The sequence below is a fragment of the Nerophis ophidion genome, linkage group LG26 (assembly GCF_033978795.1).
Source record: "Nerophis ophidion isolate RoL-2023_Sa linkage group LG26, RoL_Noph_v1.0, whole genome shotgun sequence".
NCBI classification, from domain to species: domain Eukaryota; kingdom Metazoa; phylum Chordata; class Actinopteri; order Syngnathiformes; family Syngnathidae; genus Nerophis; species Nerophis ophidion.
In genome coordinates, this window is record NC_084636.1 from 38791739 (window position 1) to 38816949 (window position 25211).

At 39.2% G+C, this 25211-nt stretch overlaps 1 protein-coding gene across 2 annotated transcripts in view; it reads right to left on the reverse strand.

Moving 5' to 3' along the window:
• Window positions 1–25211, reverse strand: part of LOC133543658 (LIM domain transcription factor LMO4) — a 117111-nt gene that overhangs the window by 58731 nt on the left and 33169 nt on the right. For both annotated transcript variants that reach the window (XM_061888340.1, XM_061888341.1), the window contains one exon: window positions 8256–8505. In XM_061888340.1, coding sequence (XP_061744324.1) covers window positions 8256–8500 — 245 coding nt within the window. In that variant the 5' untranslated portion in view covers window positions 8501–8505. The remainder of the gene's footprint in view (window positions 1–8255; window positions 8506–25211) is intronic.

A 25211-nucleotide genomic window follows, 5' to 3' on the forward strand; every position in this document is an offset into this window, starting at 1 on the left:
ATAAATACTATCAACATAATACAGTCATCACACAAGTTAATCATCATAGTATGTACATTGAATTATTGACATTATTTACAATCCGGGGGGTGGGATGAGGAGCTTTGGTTGATATCAGAACTTCAGTCATCAACAATTGCATCAACAGAGAAATGTGGACATTGAAACAGTGTAGGTCTTATTTAGTAGGATATGTACAGCCAGCAGAGAACATAGTGAGTTCACATAGCATAAAAACAAGTATATACATTAGAAGTACATTTGAGTTGTTTAGAATCCGGGGAGATGGGATGTGAATGGAGGAGGGTATTAGTAAAGTGTTGAAGTTGCCTGGAGGTGTTGTTTTGAAGGAGGATAGAGATGCACTTACTTTTCCACCTGTTGGGAGTGCATTCCACATTGATGTGGCATAGAAAGAGAATGAGTTAAGACCTTTGTTGGATCGAAATCTGGGTTTAACGTGGTTTGTGGAGCTCCCCCTGGTGTTGTGGTTATGGCGGTCATTTACGTTAAGGAAGTAATTTGACATGTACTTCGGTATCAAGGAGGTGTAGCGGATTTTATAGACTAGGCTCAGTGCAAGTTGTTACTGTAGCTGTTAGCGAAGATAAATCCATAAATTAGCTGCTCCGTTTTATAAGCCACAGGATTCAAAGCGCAGGAAAAGCGGTTTGCTTTACCTTACCTTACCTCCTTTTGCACCATTTCTTTCCTTCCTATGTTTTGCATATTTATAGACGGTCGCACTGATACTGGAGTTGCTTTTAATCTCATTGGACTTGTATATTGTGACAATAAAAGGCATTCTATTCTATTCTATTATAGTCCAGAATTGAGGGCATCTATAATGGATTATTTCACCCCGCCCTAGTGCGTCACTTTTTAAATAAATAAATAATAAATAAACGGGTTGTACTTGTATAGCGCTTTTCTGCCTTCAAGGTACTCAAAGCGCTTTGACACTACTTCCACATTTACCCATTCACACACTGACGGAGGGAGCTGCCATGCAAGGCGCCAACCAGCACCCATCAGGAGCAAGGGTGAAGTGTCTTGCTCAGGACACAACGGTCGTGACGAGGTTGGTACTAGGTGGGATTTGAACCAGTGACCCTCGGGTTGCGCACGGCCACTCTGCCACTGCGCCACGCCGTCCCTAAAAGTTGAATTTAAGATGGAGGTTGATGGCTGTTATATGTGTGGAGCTGTAGAGGATGTCATTCATCTGTTTGTGGAATGTGAGTGTACATGTGTTTTGGAAGGAGATCGGAGATAGGCTGAGAAACAAGGGTGTGGAGATGTCCCCATTCTCTATAGAAGAAATCAAATTTGGCTTTTCTGAAAATGACTGTAACATAGACATGTTTGTCAAAATTATTATTCCACAGGCAACACATTTTCTACATCCATCCCATCTATTTTCTACCGCTTGTCCTTTACGGCGTTGCGGGGGGTGCTGGAGCCTATCTCAGCTGCATTCGGGGGTGGTAGGCGGGGTACACCATGGACATAAATGTCGATATTTATAAAAGTAAGGCCTACATTTTGTAATTGGCTTTATGGGTTACAATTACCAATCAAATATTGCAGAATGATTAAGAGTACAAAAGTCCTTAAATCGATATCCTTGTTAAAAAAAACTTTTAAAGTGCTTTTGGTAGCCCTTTTTTTGTATTATTGCTCTGAATTTGCTTTTGTTTTCTTTCCTAGACGTTGAAAGTGCCTTGACTTTTGTGTGAGTTATAAATGTATGCTTATTGGTCATTAAAAAAATAAAATACAACTATTAGGAGTGATTAACATTAACGCTGAGTCCAAATATTCAACCGTCCGTGATTAAATTAATTATTTAATCATAGGTAACTACGGAATTTCAAATTATTTTACAGCTTCTAAACAAAGGTTAGTCAGAATAATATGTTTGATTATAAAGTACTCATTGGTTAAACAAACTGGCTGGTTTGGCTATTGTGTTGCGTAACCATAGCTAACGTGGCTAGCTAACATGCTATTTCCAGAAATATGTTATTGAAAACCCCGCCTTGTGTATATACAACCACGAACAGTGAACACAATAAAGTTAAATAAATAAACGCAATTAATTCAAAAGTGTTTGGTTTGTTTACAACAAACTAATAAGTAAAAGACGGTTGGCCGGCGAAGCTAAGTGATGCTAGGCTAGGCCACAACATGCTAGCGCACTGAATAGAAGCAAGAAACAATGAATGAGGGAAGTCTCGCTCTAAAGTGTCTTCCTCGCTCATAAAAAAACACCGATCTCGAACACAATTGCAGACACGTAATGAAAGACGACACACTCATTTTCATTAAACAGGACTTATGCGAGAAACTTACTACCAAAGCCCCGGACTAGCGCGGCTCATGTCTCGCTTGCATGGTGCATCCCACTGACTGATAAACAAGGAGTTTAAGACCAATTGCAGGTTGTTTTAAGTCAAATCAAAGCACATTTGTTTGGTAAAAATAGTGCTTTGATCTTTGCGGAGAAGACACGAGGAAGCGCTGGTGGTGGATGTGACAAACTAGGTGTCCTGCTGCAGCAAAAGCAGGAGGACAAAAACAAAATATTATCATTTCTAATACGTCTCGGAGGAAGCAGATGAGTATCGTGCTGAACGAAGCTGGCAAGCAAAGCAAAACATCTTCACTCCCTCCTCCTCCTCAACTTCTAATGTATGGCAGTGATTTATTTGTCATGTTTGTTCTTTGGAGGGAGTTGAAGTTCATCCTTAGACGCAAATACACAACCTCTACGTTACAGACTGAAAATAAAAATAAAAAAAACATGTCTTTACTTGATGATGTCCTTTTCTTTCTGCCACGCAAGCAAAGACAGGACGTGGATCTCCGGGATGAAGGTGAGCAGGTACAAACTCAGGCATCAAACTTATGCACCGTGTGGGCGATGCTCACTACTGATACGGCCGGGGTATGTGTGTATGTAGGAATAAATGTATGTATGTATATATATGCATGTATACATGTGTGTATGTAGGAATAAATGTATGTATGTATATATATATATATGCATGTATACATGTGTGTATGTATGAATAAATGTATGTATGTATATACATGTGTGTATGCACGTGTGTATGTATGAATAAATGTATGTATGTATATATATATGCATGTATACATGTGTGTATGCACGTGTGTATGCATGAATAAATGTATGTATGTATATATATGCATGTATACATGTGTGTATGCACGTGTGTATGTATGAATAAATGTATGTATGTATGTATGTATATATATGCATGTATACGTGTGTATGCACGTGTGTATGTATGAATAAATGTATGTATGTATATATATATGCATGTATACATGTGTGTATGCATGTGTGTATGTATGAATAAATGTATGTATGTATATATATATGCATGTATACGTGTGTATGCACGTGTGTATGTATGAATAAATGTATGTATGTATATATATATATGCATGTATACATGTGTGTATGCACGTGTGTATGTATGAATAAATGTATGTATGTATATATATATGCATGTATACGTGTGTGTGCATGAATAAATGTATGTATGTATATATATATATGCATGTATACATGTGTGTATGCACGTGTGTATGTATGAATAAATGTATGTATGTATATATATGCATGTATACATGTGTGTATGCACGTGTGTATGTATGAATAAATGTATGTATATATATATATATATATATATATATATGCATGTATACATGTGTATGCAAGTGTGTATGTATGAATAAATGTATGTATGTATATATATGCATGTATACATGTGTGTATGCACATGAGTATGTATGAATAAATGTATGTATGTATATATATGCATGTATGCATGTGTGTATGTATGAATAAATGTATGTATGTATATATATATGCATGTATACATGTGTGTATGCACATGTGTATGTATGAATAAATGTATGTATGTATATATATGCATGTATGCATGTGTGTATGTATGAATAAATGTATGTATGTATATATATATGCATGTATACATGTGTGTATGCACATGTGTATGTATGAATAAATGTATGTATGTATATATATATATGCATGTATACATGTGTGTATGCACGTGTGTATGCATGAATAAATGTATGTGTGTATATATATGCATGTATACATGTGTGTATGCAAGTGTGTATGTATGAATAAATGTATGTATGTATGTATATATATGCATGTATAAATGTGTGTATGCACGTGTGTATGTATGAATAAATGTATGTATGTATATATATATATATATATGCATGTATACATGTGTGTATGCAAGTGTGTATGTATGAATAAATGTATGTATGTATATATATGCATGTATACATGTGTGCATGCACGCACATACGTATGCATGCATTATATATGTATGTATGCACGTGTGTATGCATGCACGCATACATGTGTGCATGTATGTACGTGTGCATGCACGCACATACGTATGCATGTATGTATGCACATATGGATGTGTGTATGCACGTATGCATGCATACACGCATGTATGCATGCATATGCACGTATGTATGCATGCATTATATATGTATGTATGCACGTGTGTGTATGTATGTATGTATGCAGGGTTTCCCACACATTCATTTATTTGTGTCGGCCCGCCACGAAAGAATTACGGCCGCCACAAATAGATTTTTCGGCTTTTGACTCGCTGGACCGCTCATAAAAGCAATGGGACTCTTCTTGTCTGTGACTGGAGCTTGTAGTTACAACTCCGGTGCAGTAGGTGGCGGTAGCCTACTATGCATTGTAACTCCGCCAATTGCACTTAATTCCCCTGGTGGGTCAGAAAAAGAAGAAGAAGACGACGACGACGAAGTAAAGGAATAACGGACCGACCGGATCAAAATATGAGGGTACGACGTCTTTGGAAACAAGTTCAAAAGTGGTCCGAACCTGTGTAGTGTGCAGCACCGACTCGGATTTTCTTAATTTTTATTTTCGGGACTGGGGCAGACGCACACTGTAACAGTCACTTGTTACTTGAGCTGGTCGATAAAACTATAACAATATATATCACGATAGACGTGATCAATATCAATAGAAAATGGGGTCGATAGAACGTTCGATAATTTCACTGAGTTCTGTTAGAAAAAAATAGGAAAAAAGGCCGATTAGGAACCGCACGGCATTCTGGGGGGTGTAGGCGGAAGAAGGGCTTTGACCTCTCGACCTATCACGGCCGAGCCTGAACCGCAAAGCAATCTGGGAAATGCTAACAGGAAGAAAAAAAAAAAGCAACAACGGCTCGCTGCAGACGAGGAGTGATACGAAACTGGAATATGAGTGCGGCAGCACGAGAGGAAATTGTAAATAAAAAAGGAATCATCACGTCACCAGTTTGGCAGTATTTTGTCACAGATGTTCAGACGCAAGTTTATTCCGATGTTTGCTTCACGGTGGCAGAGGGGTTAGTGCGTCTGTCTCACAATACGAAGGTCCTGCAGTCCTGGGTTCAAATCCAGGCTCGGGATCTTTCTGTGTGGAGTTTGCATGTTCTCCCCGTGAATGCGTGGGTTCCCTCCGGGTACTCCGGCTTCCTCCCACCTCCAAAGACATGCACCTGGGGATAAGTTGATTGGCAACACTAAATTGGCCCTAGTGTGTGAATGTGAGTGTGAATGTTGTCTGTCTTTCTGTTGGCCCTGCGATGAGGTGGCGACTTGTCCAGGGTGTACCCTGCCTTCCGCCCGATTGTAGCTGAGATAGGCGCCAGCGCCCCCCGCGACTCCGGAAGGGAATAAGCGGTAGAAAATGGATGGATGGATGGATGGATGTTTCTGCTTGCTTAATGTAACTGTTATTTATTTGCATATATTGTTACTAATATGGCTTTAAGGCCTGAGTTGCACACTACTAATTTCTTAATTACAATACTTTGCACATTTTGTTCGAATAAGCATTTATTTAATGTCATTATTTGTACATCGACCAGTATTTTCATTTATTTGACTGTTTTTCATAATGCTGACCTCGTTCTAAAGGTTAAAGGTTATATTTAAAATAAAAGTATTTAAATTCAGCCTTTTTTCTCCTGGTCTTTATTTAGAATAGTTTTTTTTTTTTTTATCAATAATTACTGTTATCGACTGATATGAAACACTTATATCGTGACACATTTTCAGTCATATCGCCCAGCCTTACCTGTTAGCATACCGACGAGCTAACGTGTCCAGGTTATAACCCTGTTGTCAATAAACACACGTGGAGACGGTGCTTCAGATACTGCATTAATACTGAAAGTTAAATTGTGCACTGTCCACTGCAGCATGTGAATGCAATGAAAAGAATCAAATCCGAGCCAACCAGCTGTTAAAATGTTTTAACCATTAAGGGCCTTTAATGTTTTAGCCATTAAAGGCCCTTCATTTCAAGATTTCAACTGTGATCGGGCACAATTAAGAAATATATGTCAGTGAATAACTAATTGTTCAAATCTGTATATAAATATATGTACATTAGGTGTTGTAATTATATTTCAACTCCGCGTTCTTCTTGGTCATCGCCGCTGCCACAACCCCCCACCCCCCACCCGACCACACCACCACAAATAGATGCCTGACCTGTGGGAAACACTGGTATGTATGTATGCACGTACTGTATATATGTATGCATGTTTGCATGCACATATGTGTATATTTGTGTATGTATGAATGCATGCACACACGTATGTATGTATAAATGCATGTTTGTATGTATGCATGTGTGTATGTATGCACATATGCCTGTATGTCTGAATGAATGTATGTATATATGTATGCAGTATGTATGTACATATGTACATGTATGTATGCACGTACGCATGTATGCACATGTGTATGCATGCATGCATACATGTGAGTATGTATATACTGTACATATGCATGCACGCACATGAGTATGCATGTATGTATGCACGTATGCATGAGTATATGTATCCATGCACGTATATATGTATGCACATATGCATGCATGTTTTTCTGCACGTATGTTTGTATGTATGTACAGTATGTATGTATGCATGCACGTATATATGTATGCACGTATGTATGCACATATGTATGCATGTTTTTCTGCACGCATATTTGTATGCATGCACGCATTTATATGAATGCACGTATGTATGCACATATGTATGCATGCACGTATGTATACATGCATGCACGTATATGTGTATGCACACATGCATGCATGTTTTTCTGCACGTATGTTTGTATGTATGCATGCACGTATATATGTATGCACATATGCATGCATGTTTTTCTGCACGCATATTTGCATGTATGGATGGATGCATGCATGCACGCATGCATTTATATGAATGCACGCATGCATGTATGTATGCATGCACGTATGTATATATGCATGCACGTATATATGTATGCACATATGTATGCACGTTTTTCTGCACGTATGTTTGTATGTATGTACAGTATGCATGTATGCATGCATGTATATATGTATGCACATATGTATGCATGTTTTTCTGCACGCATGTTTGTATGTATGTATGTATGCATGCATGCATGCATGCACGCATTTATATGAATGCACGTATGCATGTATGTATGCACATATGTATATATGCATGCACGTATATTTGTATGCACATATGTATGCACATATGTATGCATGTTTTTCTGCACGCATGTTTGTATGTATGCATGCATGCGTGCATTTATATGAATGCATGTATGTATGCACGCATGCGTGCATTTATATGAATGCATGTATGTATGCACATATGTATGCATGTTTTTCTGCACGTATGTTTGTATGCATGTATGTACAGTATGTATGCATGCATGCACACATTTATATGAATGTATGCATGCATGCACGCTCGCACGTATGTACATATGAATGCATGTTTGCATGCATGTATGCACGTTTGCATGCATGTTTGCATGCATGCATGCATGTTTGTATGTGTTTACATACGCCCACATGTATCCATGCACGCACATACGTATGCATGTAAGTATGCACGTATGTATATATGCATGTATGTACAACATGTATGTATCTATGTACGTATGCATGTTTGCATGCAGGTATGTGTGTATGTGTAGTACGTATCTACGCACATATGTATGGAAGTATGTAGTTTTTGTTTAGCAACAACACTCGAAAGGTTATGGGCAGATTTGTATGAAATCATGAATGGTGCAAAAGCCTTATATCATGATAGAGTGCTCAGCTTATAATAACTCGGTGCAGGTGCGCTCTCTCTCACCTGATGTAGTCGTTCCTGCAGAGGATCATGCCGCTTTTGGTGTAGCACGACGTGCCGATCTCGCCCAGCTGGGCCTGGCAGCACGAGCACTTGAGGCAGCGGCTGTGCCAGTAGCTGTCCATGGCGTAGAGGAGGAAGCGGTCGGCGATCTTGCCCCCGCAGCCGGCGCAGCGCTTCCACGACAGGGACCCGGCGCCCACCTGTGGCGGCAGAGGCGGCTGGCTGTTTCCTCCCGGGTTCACCATCGTCCCTGAAACAAAAAAAAAAAGTCAGTCTTTAGGAACTGTGTGCGGGTCCAGTTGGACAAGAGCCAAATTGCGGCGGGCGTGATGGATGCTGGCGAGTAGCACCATCCGAATCTCTTTTACTTGTTTGAGTACACAACACGCCATGGTATGAACTAATTATTCCTACAGACGTCTTTCTGCAGCGCAGACTAGAACCGGACTAAAACCCGTCCGGCTTGCGTTCATACTTCCAAGATACTCCGTTGAAGTTGCGTGAGGATTGGACATGGTATGGTACCCTCTCTGAACATTCCTGTTGATGCTGGAATTTTGAGCAATTGACGTCTTAAGCTTCAATATTCCACGAGAAGAAAAGGTTCCCAGAGATGTTGCAAAGTGACAAAGTTTCTGGAGATTCCAAGACAACTAATTTGTTATACGAGATCCAAAAAATGTTGAAATACTTTGTTTACGCTAAAGTAGCGCTGGGAGGGGGAAAAAAATAGCATAAACGCCGATATTTCCCCCCCACACTTTACTCCCTGCAGCTCATAAATCAGTCATACCGACAGCCATCAGACTGTATAATGCATATGTTCCTATTGACTGTACAAATATTGTAAATGAATAATGTATTTATATTATTCACATGTGACTAATGCTGTATAATAGACTGTAATTATATTATTCACATGTAAATAATGCTGTATAGTAGACTGTATTTATGTTATTCACATGTGAATAATGCTGTATAATAGACTATCTTATTCAAATAATGCTGTATAATAGACTGTATTTATGTTATTCACATGTGAATAATGCTGTATAATAGACTGTATTTATGTTATTCACATGTGAATAATGCTGTATAATAGACTATATTATTCAAATAATGCTGTATAATAGACTGTATTTATGTTATTCACATGTGAATAATGCTGTATAATAGACTATCTTATTCAAATAATGCTGTATAATAGACTGTATTTATGTTATTCACATGTGAATAATGCTGTATAATAGACTGTATTTATGTTATTCACATGTGAATAATGCTGTATAATAGACTGTATTTATGTTATTCACATGTGAATAATGCTGTATAATAGACTGTATTTATGTTATTCACATGTGAATAATGCTGTATAATAGACTGTATTTATATTATTCACATGTGAATAATGCTGTATAATAGACTGTATTTATATTATTCACATGTAAATAATGCTGTATAGTAGACTGTATTTTTATTATTCACATATAAAAAAAATACCTAAGTGTTTATTGTCTATTGTGAGTGAACTGTGGCGCCGAATTTCCCCCAAGGATCAATAAAGTACTTTCTATTCTATTCTGTAAGAAAAAGCGGCAAATTGATGGATTTTTCTTTGCGGAAAGCCATCATAAAAATAATTCTACATAACAAAAAAAAACAAGCAAAAACACTGAGAGGGTGTTTGACTTTTCGGGCTGTGGCGCCATCTTTAGGACAAATTTGCTCACTGCAAGTGTCTTCCCATTTGGTGCCTCTGACAAGCTGAAGTTTCAGTCTTCTAGCCGTCCATAGCGTGACTACTCGTACGGATTTTTCATTCATCAGTCCAAGCAACATTTGTAAGTTTTACAATATAGCTAGAATTGTTCATACTTACTAAACCGTTTTTCATGCATATTTTTACGTGCTATCGTAATGTAATCAAGCCAGCGTCGTTAGCGCTAGCTAATATGCTAACACAATGACGAGTGTCTGTGTTAGTATTACCTTACAATGACATTATTTTCGTATTGTTTCAATTTCACAAATTCTTCTGTAAATTAACCAAAAACGTCACCGTGGAGTTATTGGGTCTGTTTAACTGATTGGAGAGCTAGCTAGTCCATGATGATGACTTCTGTTTTGTTTGATCAGCCGTTTTACTGCATTGCTACAAACACCGTTAGGAAACAATTAATGATGACAATAACCATCGACAAAATATTTCTGTGTAAATAACTAATTTCACAACGTACATATCTGCGAGGGTGTGGCTAATTTATGGAAAATATGTTATGTTTTTCTTCTCAAATTCAGTGGGTACCGAGCAACACAGGAAGTGATCAGTGATCAGTGTGAGTGACACGCTGACAGCCAATCAGGTGACAATATCAACCATCAAATTTGGTTGATTATTTGCATGGCGTGAAAAGAGAAAGCCAAAATGAAGAAATTGTGGATAAGAGAGGAAAAGTCACCTGGAGGGTATAGCACTTTTTGGAATTTTTCAAAAAAAAGAGACCAATAGTCAGACCGCTCATCCCCACCGAGACCAGTAATGCCACACCACCTTAGCCGCGCTCACCCTTTAGAGCACAGCTGTAACTTTCTGCCTCTAAACCTGCAGAAAATAGTTCCCAGGTTTGTCTATGTTTACATTTTCACACTATTTTCTTACACTTTATCATTTCTTATACATCCCTTATTTTTAAGAGATTATTGTTAGGTGTTTAACATGATTTTACTATTTTGTTGACATTGTTTTCCATGTTTGTGTTGACATTTCCTTTCTGCCTTGATAGCTGAAGGATTATAATGAGGGGAAGTTACATTAACATTATCTTTTTTCTTTGCTCCTGAAAAAAATTCTAATAATTATCAATCGACCAATAAAATAATAATATTTAAATAATTACTGCATGACAAAAAATTATTTCCATATTGAAATAAGAATGAGAGGAACAATTCATGTTACGCAGCCGTTATTTCCTAGCACTAAACCTGCAGAAAATAGTCCTCAGGTTGTCTTTTTTTTACATTTTCACACTTTGCACTATTTTCTTCCACTTTATGAAGCATTCCTTACTTATTCCTTCATTTTAATTGATCAGTGTTTTACTATTTTGTTTACATGGTTTGCTTCCCAGGCTTGTGTTGACATTTCCTGAGCTGAGGGATTATAAATCAGAGGAAGGTTACATTTCAAATAAAATACATTATTCCCCTGCTCTATATTTCCCTTGATCAAAACAGTTTTAATAATTATTGATACAATCATATTTACAATAATTACTGCGTAACTGAGATTCCTTTACATATTGAAATAACAGAGCAAATTAACGTTACACATCCATTAATTTCCTTGCGCTTAACTTGCGGAAAATAGTTCTCAGGTTTCTGTTTCTATTTTCTTACATATTCCTTCATTTTAATGTGATTTTACTATTTTGTTGACATTGTTTGCTTTCCAGGCTTGTGTTGACATTTCCTTAGCTGAGGGATTATAAATCAGAAGAAGGTTGTATTTCAAATAAAATACATTATTCTCCTGCTCCTAATTTCCCTGGATAAAAACTGTTTTAATAATTATCTATATAATTATATTTACAATAATTACTGCATAACTAAAATTCCTTTCCATAGTGAAATAAGAACAGGGCAAATTAATGTCACACAGCCGTTATTTCCTGCCACTAAACGTGCAGAAAATAGTTTTTCTCAGGTATCTCTGTTTACATTTTCCCACTTTGCACTATTTTCCTACACTTTATGAAGCATTTATTACATATTCCTTATCTTTAATGTGATTTTACTATTTTGTTGACATTGTTTGTTTTCCATGTTTGTGTTGACATTTCCTTTCTGCCTTGATAGCTAATGGTTTATAATCAGCGGAAGTTACATTTACAATAACACATTTTTACCTTTCTCTTGATTTTCCATAGGTCAAAAAATTCCAATAATTATCAATATTGACAGATATTTTCATACGATTAAATACTGCATGACACAAATTCCTTTCCATAGTGAAATAAGCAAAACAGGTCAAATTAATGTTACACAGCCGTTAATTCCTAGCATTAAACCTGTGGAAAATAGTTCTCAGGTTTCTCTATGTTTACATTTGACATTTTCTTACACTTATAAAGCATTTCTTACATATTCCATATGTTTAAGTGTATCATTACCATTTTGTTAGTATTGTTTGTTTTCCATGCTTGTGTTGACATTTCCTTTCTGCCCTGAGTGATTATAATCAGAGGAAGGTTACATATGAAATAATTTAAATATCTAGTATAATTTTCTCCTGCTCCTTATTTTTATTAGGTCATAAAAAATAAGAATAATCATGGATATCGGCCGACATAAAGCACGGTTTTCAGCCTTATTGCCCGGACTCGGGTCTTCTTTCTTCACTCAGCTTTCTGTTGTTCCCACCATATTTTCGGGTGAGCAGTCCGTCGGTTTTCGCACTCGCCTTGGCAGGCGGACAAGATGGCCAGCAGGCGGTTTCTGTCCCCGTTAAATGTTGCGCCGCAAAAACTGAATCTTGTCTGTTGGACCTCGGTGCGTTTGCAGTCGCATTTTGGTCCGGAACACGGACGTCAACAACACTCGGGAGAAAGCCGAGTGAAAATCATGAGCAAAATAAGAGTTAAATCAAAATATATTCCCTGGTATATAAATGTTGTAATGTTCTAATTGTGTTGTGCAGCAACATGTTACAAGTAGCGACGCTACGTGGCTTAACTAGGTTTCCTAGTAGCGTGATGGATTCCCATAGCTCAGCTATTTTTACACGCAACAAATTAGCGTCCTTCGCATGCTAAACTCTACAAATGGACTGCAAAATATGGAGAAAACACAACGATCTGGATGAATGATATTATCCATAAATACGATGCATGATGATTGGTTGGGTTACCAATGGCTACCATTTCAACGTGCATACAACATGATACACCACACATACAACATGATACATCACACATACAACATGATACATCACACATACAACATGATACATCACACATACAACATGATACACCACACATACAACATGATACATCACACATACAACATGATACATCACACATACAACATGATACACCACACATACAACATGATACACCACACATACAACATGATACATCACACATACAACATGATACACCACACATACAACATGATACATCACACATACAACATGATACATCACACATGCATGCATACAACATGATACATCACACATGCGCGCATACAACATGATACATCACACATGCATGCATACAACATGATACATCACACATGCATGCATACAACATGATACATCACACATGCTTACAACATGATGAATCACGCATACAACATGATACATCGCACATACATGATACATCACACATGCACGCATATCACACATGCATGCATGCATACAAGATACATCACACATGCATGTATACAACGTGATGACATCACACATACAACATGATACATCACACATACAACATGATACATCACACATGCTTACAACATGATACATCACGCATACAACATGATACATCACACATACATGACACATCACACATGCACGCATATCACACATGCATGCATGCATAGATACATCACGCATGCATGCATGCATACAACATGACACATCACACATGCATGCATACAACATGATACATCACACATGCATGCATACAACAAGATACATCACACGTGCATGCATACAAGATACATCACACATGCATGCATACAACATGATACATCGCACATGCATGCATACAACAAGATACATCACACGTGCATGCATACAAGATACATCACACATGCATGCATACAACATGATACATCGCACATGCATGCATACAACATGATACATCGCACATGCATGCATACAACATGATACATCACACATGCATGCATACAACAAGATACATCACACATGCATGCATACAACATGATACATCACACATGCATGCATACAACATGATACATCACACATGCATGCATACAACAAGATACATCACACATGCATGCATACAACATGATACATCACACGTGCATGCATACAACATGATACATCACACGTGCATGCATACAACGTGATGACATCACACATATAACACGATACATAACACATGCATACAACATGATACATTACAGATGCATACAACATGATACATCACACATTCAAGCATACAACATGATGACATCACACATACAACATGATACATCGCAGATTCATACAACATGATACATAGATAGATAGATAGTACTTTATTGATTCCTTCAGGAGAGTTCCTTCAGGAAAATAAAAAAAAAAAATACATCACACAACATGAAACATCACACAACATGATACATCACACATACAACATGATACATCACACAACATGATACATCACACATACAACATGATACATCACACATACAACATGATACATCACACATACAACATGATACATCACACATACAACATGATGACATCACACATACAACATGATACATCACACAACATGAAACATCACACAACATGATGCATCACACATACAACATGATACATCACACAACATGATACATCACACATACAATATGATACATCACACATACAATATGATACATCACAGATTCATACAACATGATACATCACACAACATGAAACATCACACAACATGATACATCACACATACAACATGATACATCACACATACAACATGATACATCACACACACACAACATGATACATCACACAACATGATACATCACACAACATGATACATCACACATACAACATGATACATCACACAACATGATACATCACACAACATGATACATCACACAACATGATACATCACACAACATGATACATCACACAATATGATACATCACACAACATGATACATCACACAACATGATACATCACACATACAACATGATACATCACACATACAACATGATACATCACACAACATGATACATCACACAACATGATACATCACACATACATGAAACATCACACACACAACATGATACATCACACAACATGATACATCACACAACATGATACATCACACACACAACATGATACATCACAATGCCCACTTCCTCTATTCAACATGTTGGAAAAGGAGTAGGAAGAAGCAGAACATTGTTTAATCCTACTTCTTATCCTTAACATAGCTAACACTTTTTTTCACTTCCTCTCCTCAACGTATTTACAATATACTCCATAAGCATTAATATATAAAAAAAAAGAAATAATGAGTATATAAAACATAACTTTTTTACAACAGGTTACAAAAGGCAGCGTGCAACAAGGATGCATAGAAATGGCCTAAAAATGTTTTTCATGTAAATGGATGCTTGAAAAGTGTGATGAATAAGATGGGAGATGATAAGGTGATCAATTAATCCAAGATGCAGAATATAAATCTAAACATTTTTCAAATCAAATTTAACAGTTTTCATCAGAAACGGCGTCTCCACGGGACTTTGTCGGACATATTTGTGTGTGAATGATATCTTCTCCCTTACAGAGGAGCTGGTTCTAACAACCACGCCATAGAAGGAAGTCCTCCCAGCGTGCAGAACCCAGAAGACATCAATCAATCAATCAATCAATCAATTATTTATAAAGCCCTAAATCACAAGTGTCTCAAAGGGCTCCACAAGCCACAATGACATCCTCGGCTCAGATCCCAGATCAGGGCAAGGAAATACTCAACCCAATGGGACAAAGAGAAACCTTGGAAAGTACCGCAGATGTGGGGACCCCACTGGTGGCGACCGGTGCAATGGACGTCAAGTGGATCTAACATAATAGTGAGAGAGTCCAGTCCATAGTGGATCTAACATAATAGTGTGAGAGTCCAGTCCATAGTGGATCTAACATAATAGTGTGACAGTCCAGTCCATAGTGGATCTAACATAATAGTGTGAGAGTCCAGTCCATAGTGGATCTAACATAATAGTGAGAGTCCAGTCCATAGTGGATCTAACATAATAGTGAGAGTCCAGACCATAGTGGATCTAACATAATAGTGAGAGTCCAGTCCATAGTGGATCTAACATAATAGTGTGAGAGTCCAGTCCATAGTGGATCTAACATAATAGTGTGAGAGTCCAGTCCATAGTGGATCTAACATAATAGTGAGAGTCCAGACCATAGTGGATCTAACATAATAGTGAGAGTCCAGTCCATAGTGGATCTAACATAATAGTGTGAGAGTCCAGTCCATAGTGGATCTAACATAATAGTGTGAGAGTCCAGTCCATAGTGGATCTAACATAATAGTGTGAGAGTCCAGTCCATAGTGGATCTAACATGATAGTGTGACAGTCCATTCCATAGTGGATCTAACATAATAGTGAGAGTCCAGTCCATAGTGGATCTAACATAATAGTGTGAGAGTCCAGTCCATAGTGGATCTAACATAATAGTGTGAGAGTCCAGTCCATAGTGGATCTAACATAATAGTGAGTCCAGTCCATAGTGGATCTAACATAATAGTGTGAGAGTCCAGTCCATAGTGGATCTAATATAATAGTGTGAGAGTCCAGTCCATAGTGGATCTAACAAAATAGTGTGAGAGTCCAGTCCATAGTGGATCTAACATAATAGTGAAAGTCCAGTCCATAGTGGATCTAACATAATAGTGAGAGTCCAGTCCATAGTGGATCTAACATAATAGTGTGAGAGTCCAGTCCATAGTGGATCTAACATAATAGTGTGAGACCAGTCCATAGTAGATCCAACATAATAGTGTGAGACCAGTCCATAGTGGATCTAACATAATAGTGTGATAGTCCAGTCCATAGTGGATCTAATATAATAGTGAGAGTCCAGTCCATAGTGGATCTAATATAATAGTGTGAGTCCAGTCCATAATGGGTCCAGTAGGAGACCATCCCGAGCGGAGACAGCTCAGCAGTGCACAGATGTCCCCAACCAATCACCTTGTGTTATACAGGGGAACATGACTGATTCATATTTGTAGATATTGATCATTTTATGGCCTACATGAAAAAGGACCAGGAGATAAATATAGTCATATGTAAACATTTTTGCTTAGCGCCAGCGCCCCCTGCCACCCCAAAAGGGAATAAGCGGTAGAAAATGGATGGATGGATGTTGAAAATGATCATCCCTCAGCTACCAAGGCAGGAAGGAATGGAAATGTCAACACGAGCATGCAAAACATTCAACATTGTAAAACCACACTCTGACAACATACTCAGTGGCCGAGTGGTTAGAGCAGGGGTGCCCACACTTTTTCTGCAGGCCAGCTACTTTTCAATTGACCAACTGGAGGGGATCTACCTCATTTATATATATCATTTATATTTATTTATTTATGAAAGAGACATTTTTGTAAACAAGTTAAATGTGTTTAATGATAATACAAGCATGTGTAACACATATAGATGTCTTTCTTTCACCAAGACAAGAATATAAGTTGGTGTATTACCTGATTCTGATGACTTGCATTGATTGGAATCAGACAGTAATGATGATAACGCCCACATTTTCAAATGGAGGAGAAAAAAAGTTGTCCTTTCTGTACAATACCACATGAAAGTGGTTGCTTTTTGGCATCTAATTCATCCAGCTTCCATACACTTTACAAGAAAAACATTTCCGTAGCTTGCTTGATTGACATTCACGGCACCCGAGGGTCTTGTGAGATGACGCTGGCTGCTGCCAGTTCATTATTATGAAAAAATGACAGAGAGGAAGGCCAGAAACACTTTTTATTTCAACAGACTTTGGCGCCGTCCCTTCCGTCAAAACTCTAAAGGCCGACTGCGCATTTCCTATCTTCACAATAAAAGCCCTGCTTCATGCTGTCTGCGCTAACAAAATAAGAGTCTCAGAAAACTGGCGTGCACAAGTGATGTGCACGCCAGCTTTCTGAGGGATCGCTTGTGCACGCCAGTTTTCCCAGACTCTGTATTTAGTTAGCGCAGGCAGCATGAAGCAGGGCTTTTATTGTGAAGATAGGAAATGTGCAGTCGGCCTTTAGAGTTTTGACGGAAGGTCTGTTGAAATAAAAAGTGTTTCTGGCCTTCCTCTCGGTCATATTTTCATAATAATGAAGTGGCAGCAGCCAGCGTCATCTCACAAGACCCTCCGGTACCGTGAATGTCATTTAAGTGACGTCTTGGTGAAGATTGATGATCACTCATTTTTAGCTCTATTTTTTTTTAAAAGCCTGGCTGGAGATGGACTGACACACCCCCCGCGGTCGACTGGTAGCTCGCCATCGACGTAATGGGCACCCCTGGGTTAGAGTGTCCGCCCTGAGATGGGTAGGTCGTGAGTTCAAACCCCGGCCGAGTCATACCAAAGACTATAAAAATGGGAGCTATTACCTCCCTGCCTGGCACTCAGCATTAAGGCTTGGAATTGGGGGTTAAATCACCAAAAATTATTTCGTGGCGCGGCCACTGCTGCTGCTCACTGCTCCCCTCGCATGCCAGGGGGTGAACAAGCGGATGGGTCAAATGCAGGGAATAATTTCTCCACAGCTAGTGTGTGTGTGTGTGTGTGTGTGTGTGTGTGTGTGTGTGTGTGTGTGTGACAATCTTTGCCACTTTAACTTTAACTGTGGTCACAACAAGTTTGTGGAATTAGCACCTTGCATTATTCACAGACCACATTGGTCTGACTACGGTCCGTTTTTTGAAAAACCCTAAAAAGTGCCACAATGTCCCAGTGACTTTTTGTGTTTTTTTTTTTTTTACTTGCTCTTCTTACTCCATGCAAAGAACCAACAATGCTTTGTAACATGCGCTTTTTGTAAAAAAAAAGAAAAAAAGAAAATTACTGCTTGTTTTATTAGACATGTTTTTATTGACGCTGATTAAGTGCCTATTGCGATACAACGGGATGTGAGGAGTCTTTGAGAAGACAATGAGGAACAGCTGGAGGCGTGTCTTAATGAAATTAAACAAAGGATGTCCGCTAACTTTTTGCAACTCAACGCTAAGAAAAGGGAAATGCTGATTATCGGTCCTGCTAGACACCGACACCTTTTTAATAATACCACTTTAACATTTGGCAACCAAACAATTACACACCTATTAAATAATACCACTAGGGCTGGGCGATATATCGATATACACGATATGTAGCGGGTTTGTCTCTGTGCGATATAGAAAATGACTATGTGGTAGGGGTTTCGGAGGTGTACCGAACAAGTTTCCACACGGACATATTAAGTAGCGTACCGCACGTTGTGTAAACAATGCACACCGAGGCACCACACAACGCATGCTAGCAGCGAGCGGGCTATGATAGACTGACCACACCTCCTCTTTTCACCCGACATGTCCTCTTTTGCGGGGCTGTCCGGGTGGAGTTTCTTAAATGCCTCAAATGTCCGGCATTTTGAGTTAGGGTTGCGTGTATTAACAATGTACATTCGGGGTTAAGAAGGGATTGAAAACAAAACAAATTGTACACGTAGAAGCATTTTTGAGGGAGGGGCAGAGACAGCGCGCGAGAGAGTTAAATAAACGCGCATGCGTCGCCAGGCTCTGCTTTTTATCCATAGATTTATCAGATTTGATTTTTTATTATCTATAGCAGTGGTGTCAAAAGTGTGCCGCCGAAGCCATTTGCGGTTCACAGTTAATATTTTAAAGGGCCACAGCACATTCTAAAAATACTACAAACCCTGTTTCCATTTGAGTTGGGAAATTGTGTTAGATGTAAATATAAACAGAATACAATGATTTGCCAATCCTTTTCAACCCATTTTCAGTTGAATGCACTACAAAGACAATATATTTGATGTTCAAACTAATAAACTTTTTTTTTTTGCAAATAATAATTAACTCAGAATTTCATGGCTGCAACACGCGCCAAAGTAGTTGGGAAAGGGCATGTTCACTACTGTGTTACATCACCTTTTCTTTTAACAACACTCAATAAACGTTTGGGAACTTAGGAAACTAATTGTTGGAGCTTTGAAAGTGGAATTCTTTCTCATTTTTGTTTAATGCGGAGCTTTAGTCGTTCAACAGTCCGGGGTCTCCGCTGTCGTATTTTACGCTTCATAATGCGCCACACATTTTCCATGGGAGACAGGTCTGGACTGCAGGCGGCCCAGGAAAGTACCCGCACACTTTTACTACGAAACCACGCTGTTGTAACATGTGGCTAGGCATTGTCTTGCTGAAATAAGCATGATAACGTTGCATGGATGACAACATATGTTGCTCCAAAACCTGTATGGACCATTCAGCATTAATGGTGCTTTCACAGATGTGTAAGCGCCCAAAACAATTCGGATGGTTATTTTCCTCTTTGTTACGGAGGACACCACGTCCACAGTTTCCAAATATAACTTGAAATGTGGACTCGTCAGACCACAGAACACTTTTCCACTTTGCCTCAGTCCATTTTAGGTGAGCTCGGGCCCAGCCAAGCCGGCGACGTTCCTTAGTGTTGTTGATGATTGAGTTTTGCTTTGCATAGCAGAGTTTTAACTTGCACTCACAGATGTAACAACCAACTGTAGTTAGTGACAGTGGTTTTATGAAGTGTTCCTGAGCCCATGTGGTGATATCCTTTACACACTGATGTTGGTTTTCGATTCAGTACCGCCTGAGGGATCAAAAGTCTGTATTATCATCGCTTATGTGCAGTGATTTCTCCAGATTCTCTGAACCTTTTGATGATTTTACGGACTGCAGATGGTAAAAACCCTAAATTCCTTACAATAGCTCGTTGAGAAATGTTGTTCTAAAACTGTTTGATAATTTGCTTACAAATTGGTGACCCTTGCCCCATCCTTGTTTGTGAATTACTTAGCATTTCATGGAAGCTGCTTTTATAGCCAATCATGGCACCCACCTGTTCCCAATTAGCCTGCACAACTGTGGGGTGTTCCAAATAAGTGTTTGATGAGCATTTCTCAAATTTATCAGTATTTATTGCCACCTTTCCCAACTTTTTTGTCACGTGTTGCTGGCATCAAATTCTAAAGTTAATGATTTGCAACAAAAATAAAAAGTTTATCAGTTTGAACATCAAATATGTTGTCTTTGTAGCATATTCAACTGAATATGGCTTGAGAAGGATTTGCAAATCATTGTATTCTGTTTATATTTACATCTAACACAATTTCCCAACTCATATGGAAACTGGGTTTGTAATAAAATAAACAAAAACATAACAAAAGTGAAATAAAAAAGCTTAAAAGGCTAAATGTAATTTAGAAAAAGTTGCAACGTTGACTAATAAAACAAAGCTGTTTTGTTTTTCTTTCAAACTGTCACTGCTCAAAATCAATGTTATTATGAATTTTTGACCTATCCAAGGTTCCCATTACTTCACATCAAATATTCCAATAAGAAAAATATTTTTGGTGGAAGATTTTGTAAAATTGGTAAATAAATAACCAAAAAAATTCATATTTTGTTGTTTTCTTACCGTACCGAAAATGAACCGAACCGAGACCTCTGAACCAAGGTACGTACCGAACCGAAATTGTTGTGTACCGTTACACCCCTAATATATGGTGATATTGGAGCAGTCAAGGCGTTGAGGGGTTCCGGTTTGGTGACCGCAGGATTAGGTCTCTGCTTTTTGCAGATGATGTGGTCCTGATGGCTTCATCTGGCCGGGATCTTCAGCTCTCACTGGATCGGTTCGCAGCCGAGTGTAAAGCGACCGGAATGAGAATCAGCACCTCCAAGTCCGAGTCCATGGTTCTCGCCCGGAAAAGGGTGGAGTGCCATCTCCGGGTTGGGGAGGAGACCCTGCCCCAAGTGGGGGAGTTCAAGTACCTGAGAGTCTTGTTCACGAGTGAGGGAAGAGTGGATCGTGAGATCGACAGGCGGATCGGTGTGGCGTCTTCAGTAATGCGGACGTTGTATCGATCCGTTGTGGTGAAGAAGGAGCTGAGCCGGAAGGCAAAGCTCTCAATTTACCGGTCGATCTACGTTCCCATCCTCACCTATGGTCATGAGCTTTGGGTCATGACCGAAAGGATAAGATCACGGGTACAAGCGGCCCAAATGAGTTTGGGTCTCTCCCTTAGAGATAGGGTGAGAAGCTCTGTCATCCGGGAGGAACTCAAAGTAAAGCCGCTGCTCCTCCACATGGAGAGGAGCCAGATGAGGTGGTTCGGGCATCTGGTCAGGATGCCACCCGAACGCCTCCCTAGGGAGGTGTTTAGGGCACGTCCAACCGGTAGGAGGCCACGGGGAAGACCCAGGACACGTTGGGAAGACTATGTCTCCCGGCTGGCCTGGGAACGCCTCGGGATCCCCCGGGAAGAGCTAGACCAAGTGGCTGGGGAGAGGGAAGTCTGGGTTTCCCTGCTTAGGCTGCTGCCCCCGCGACCCGACCTCGGATAAGCGGAAGATGATGGATGGATGGATGGATTGGAGTATATGTTCTCACGCAGTTGCTTTACGCTGCAGGCATAACACTGCAGGCTTTTCCCACTCCTTCCTGTGTCTCCTTCTCAGAGACATAAAACAAACGCACCTTCTTACATACGTCACATACGTACACCCACTCGCGGAGCAGAGGGTTAGCGGCATGGGTAACGTTAGCTGCACGTAAGCGATGATAATACGGACCTTCGATCCTCAGGCGGAGCCGTGCGAGTGGTAATACGAGAGAAAGAAGGTGCGAATGAAAGAAGAATTAACTCCCAAGAAAAGCAGCAGGGGGTCCATCGTCTGGCGGTGGTTTGGCTCCAAGTAGGAACATGTCGAACGGACAACTGTCATTTGTCAAGTGTGATGCAAAAGCGTTGCTACAAAAAGTAGCATTACTGCTAATATGTAGCATCATTTGAAAAGTACTCTGCTGGAGAATGAAGAGTGCTTACTCCGCATGTCGACATCTCCATTCGGTGCCACCATTTCCACATCAACACCATATGAAACAAACAGTCAGCAACAGAAGGAGATAACGTCAGTAGTCACCTACCACAAAGTGAAGGACATAAACCATTTGATTTCCTATTATGCAGCCCGTTTTTATTTGACACTTATTGAAATATCTTGTGTGACATCATGCACAAAAGTGCACTTTATTTGTTTTAAACTATTGTAGTGGCCTTCTGTACAAAAAGTGCACTTTAATTTGTGTTGTTTTGATATGTCATCTTAGTGACATCATGCACAAAAGTGCACTCATAGCTTGTTTGAAAATGCCTCTGACAATTATGCACTTTCTGTTTTGGAAATGACATGAATGTTTGTGCCACTGCTTCATAACTGTTTCGTAAATACACTTTTAGTTGTGATTTCCCTCTCTGCATGAAAGTTTAAAAGCAGCATATATGAATGCAGCATGAAGAAGAATGTTTGAATGTAGACACACAGAATCATCATACTGCTGTCATTATATGCATCATTCAAGGCTAAAGCAAAATATCGAGATGTGTATCGTGACATGGCCTTAAAATATTGAGATACTTAAAAAAGGCCATATCGCCCAGCCCTATGTTAGATCCACTATGGACTGGACTGTCACACTATTATGTTAGATCCACTATGGACTGGACTCTCACTATTATGTTAGATCCACTATGGACTGGACTGTCACACTATCATGTTAGATCCACTATGGACTGGACTCTCACACTATTATTATAGATCTACTATGGACTGGACTCTCACACTATTATGTTAGATCCACTATGGACTGGACTCTCACACTATCATGTTAGATCCACTATGGACTGGAATGTCACACTATTATGTTAGATCCACTATGGACTGGACTCTCACACTATTATGTTAGATCCACTATGGCCTGGACTCTCACACTATTATGTTAGATCCACTATGGACTGGACTGTCACACTATTATGTTAGATCCAATATGGACTGGACTCTCACACTATCATGTTAGATCCACTATGGCCTGGACTGTCACACTATTATGTTAGATCCACTATGGACTGGACTCTCTCACTATTATGTTAGATCCACTATGGACTGGACTGTCACACTATTATGTTAGATCCACTATGGACTGGACTCTCACTATTATGTTAGATCCACTATGGGCTGGACTCTTACTATTATGTTAGATCCACTATGGACTGGACTCTCACACTATTATGTTAGATCCACTATGGACTGGACTCTCACACTATCATGTTAGATTCACTATGGCCTGGACTGTCACACTATCACATTAGATCCACTATGGACTGGACTCTCACACTATTATGTTAGATCCACTATGGACTGGACTCTCACACTATTATGTTAGATCCACTATGGACTGGACTCTCACACTATTATGTTAGATCCACTATGGACTGGACTCTCACACTATTATGTTAGATCCACTATGGACTGGACTCTTACACCATTTTGTTAGATCCACTATGGACTGGACTCTCACTATTATGTTAGATCCACTATGGACTGGACTCTCACACTATCATGTTAGCTCCACTATGGACTGGACTCTAACACTATTATGTTAGATCCACTATGGACTGGACTCTCACACTATTATGTTAGAACCCCTATGGACTGGACTCACTATTATGCTAGATCCACTATGGACTGGACTCACTATTATGTTAGATCCACTATGGACTGGACTCACTATTATGTTAGATCCACTATGGACTGGACTCTCACACTATTATGTTAGATCCACTATGGACTGGACTCTCACACTATTATGTTAGATCCACTATGGACTGGACTCTCACACTATTATGTTAGATCCACTATGGACTGGACTCTCACACTATTATGTTAGATCCCCTATGGACTGGACTCACTATTATGTTAGATCCACTATGGACTGGACTCACTATTATGTTAGATCCACTATGGACTGGACTCACTATTATGTTAGATCCACTATGGACTGGACTCTCACACTATTATGTTAGATCCACTATGGACTGGACTCTCACTATTATGTTAGATCCACTATGGACTGGACTCTCACACTATTATGTTAGATCCACTATGGAC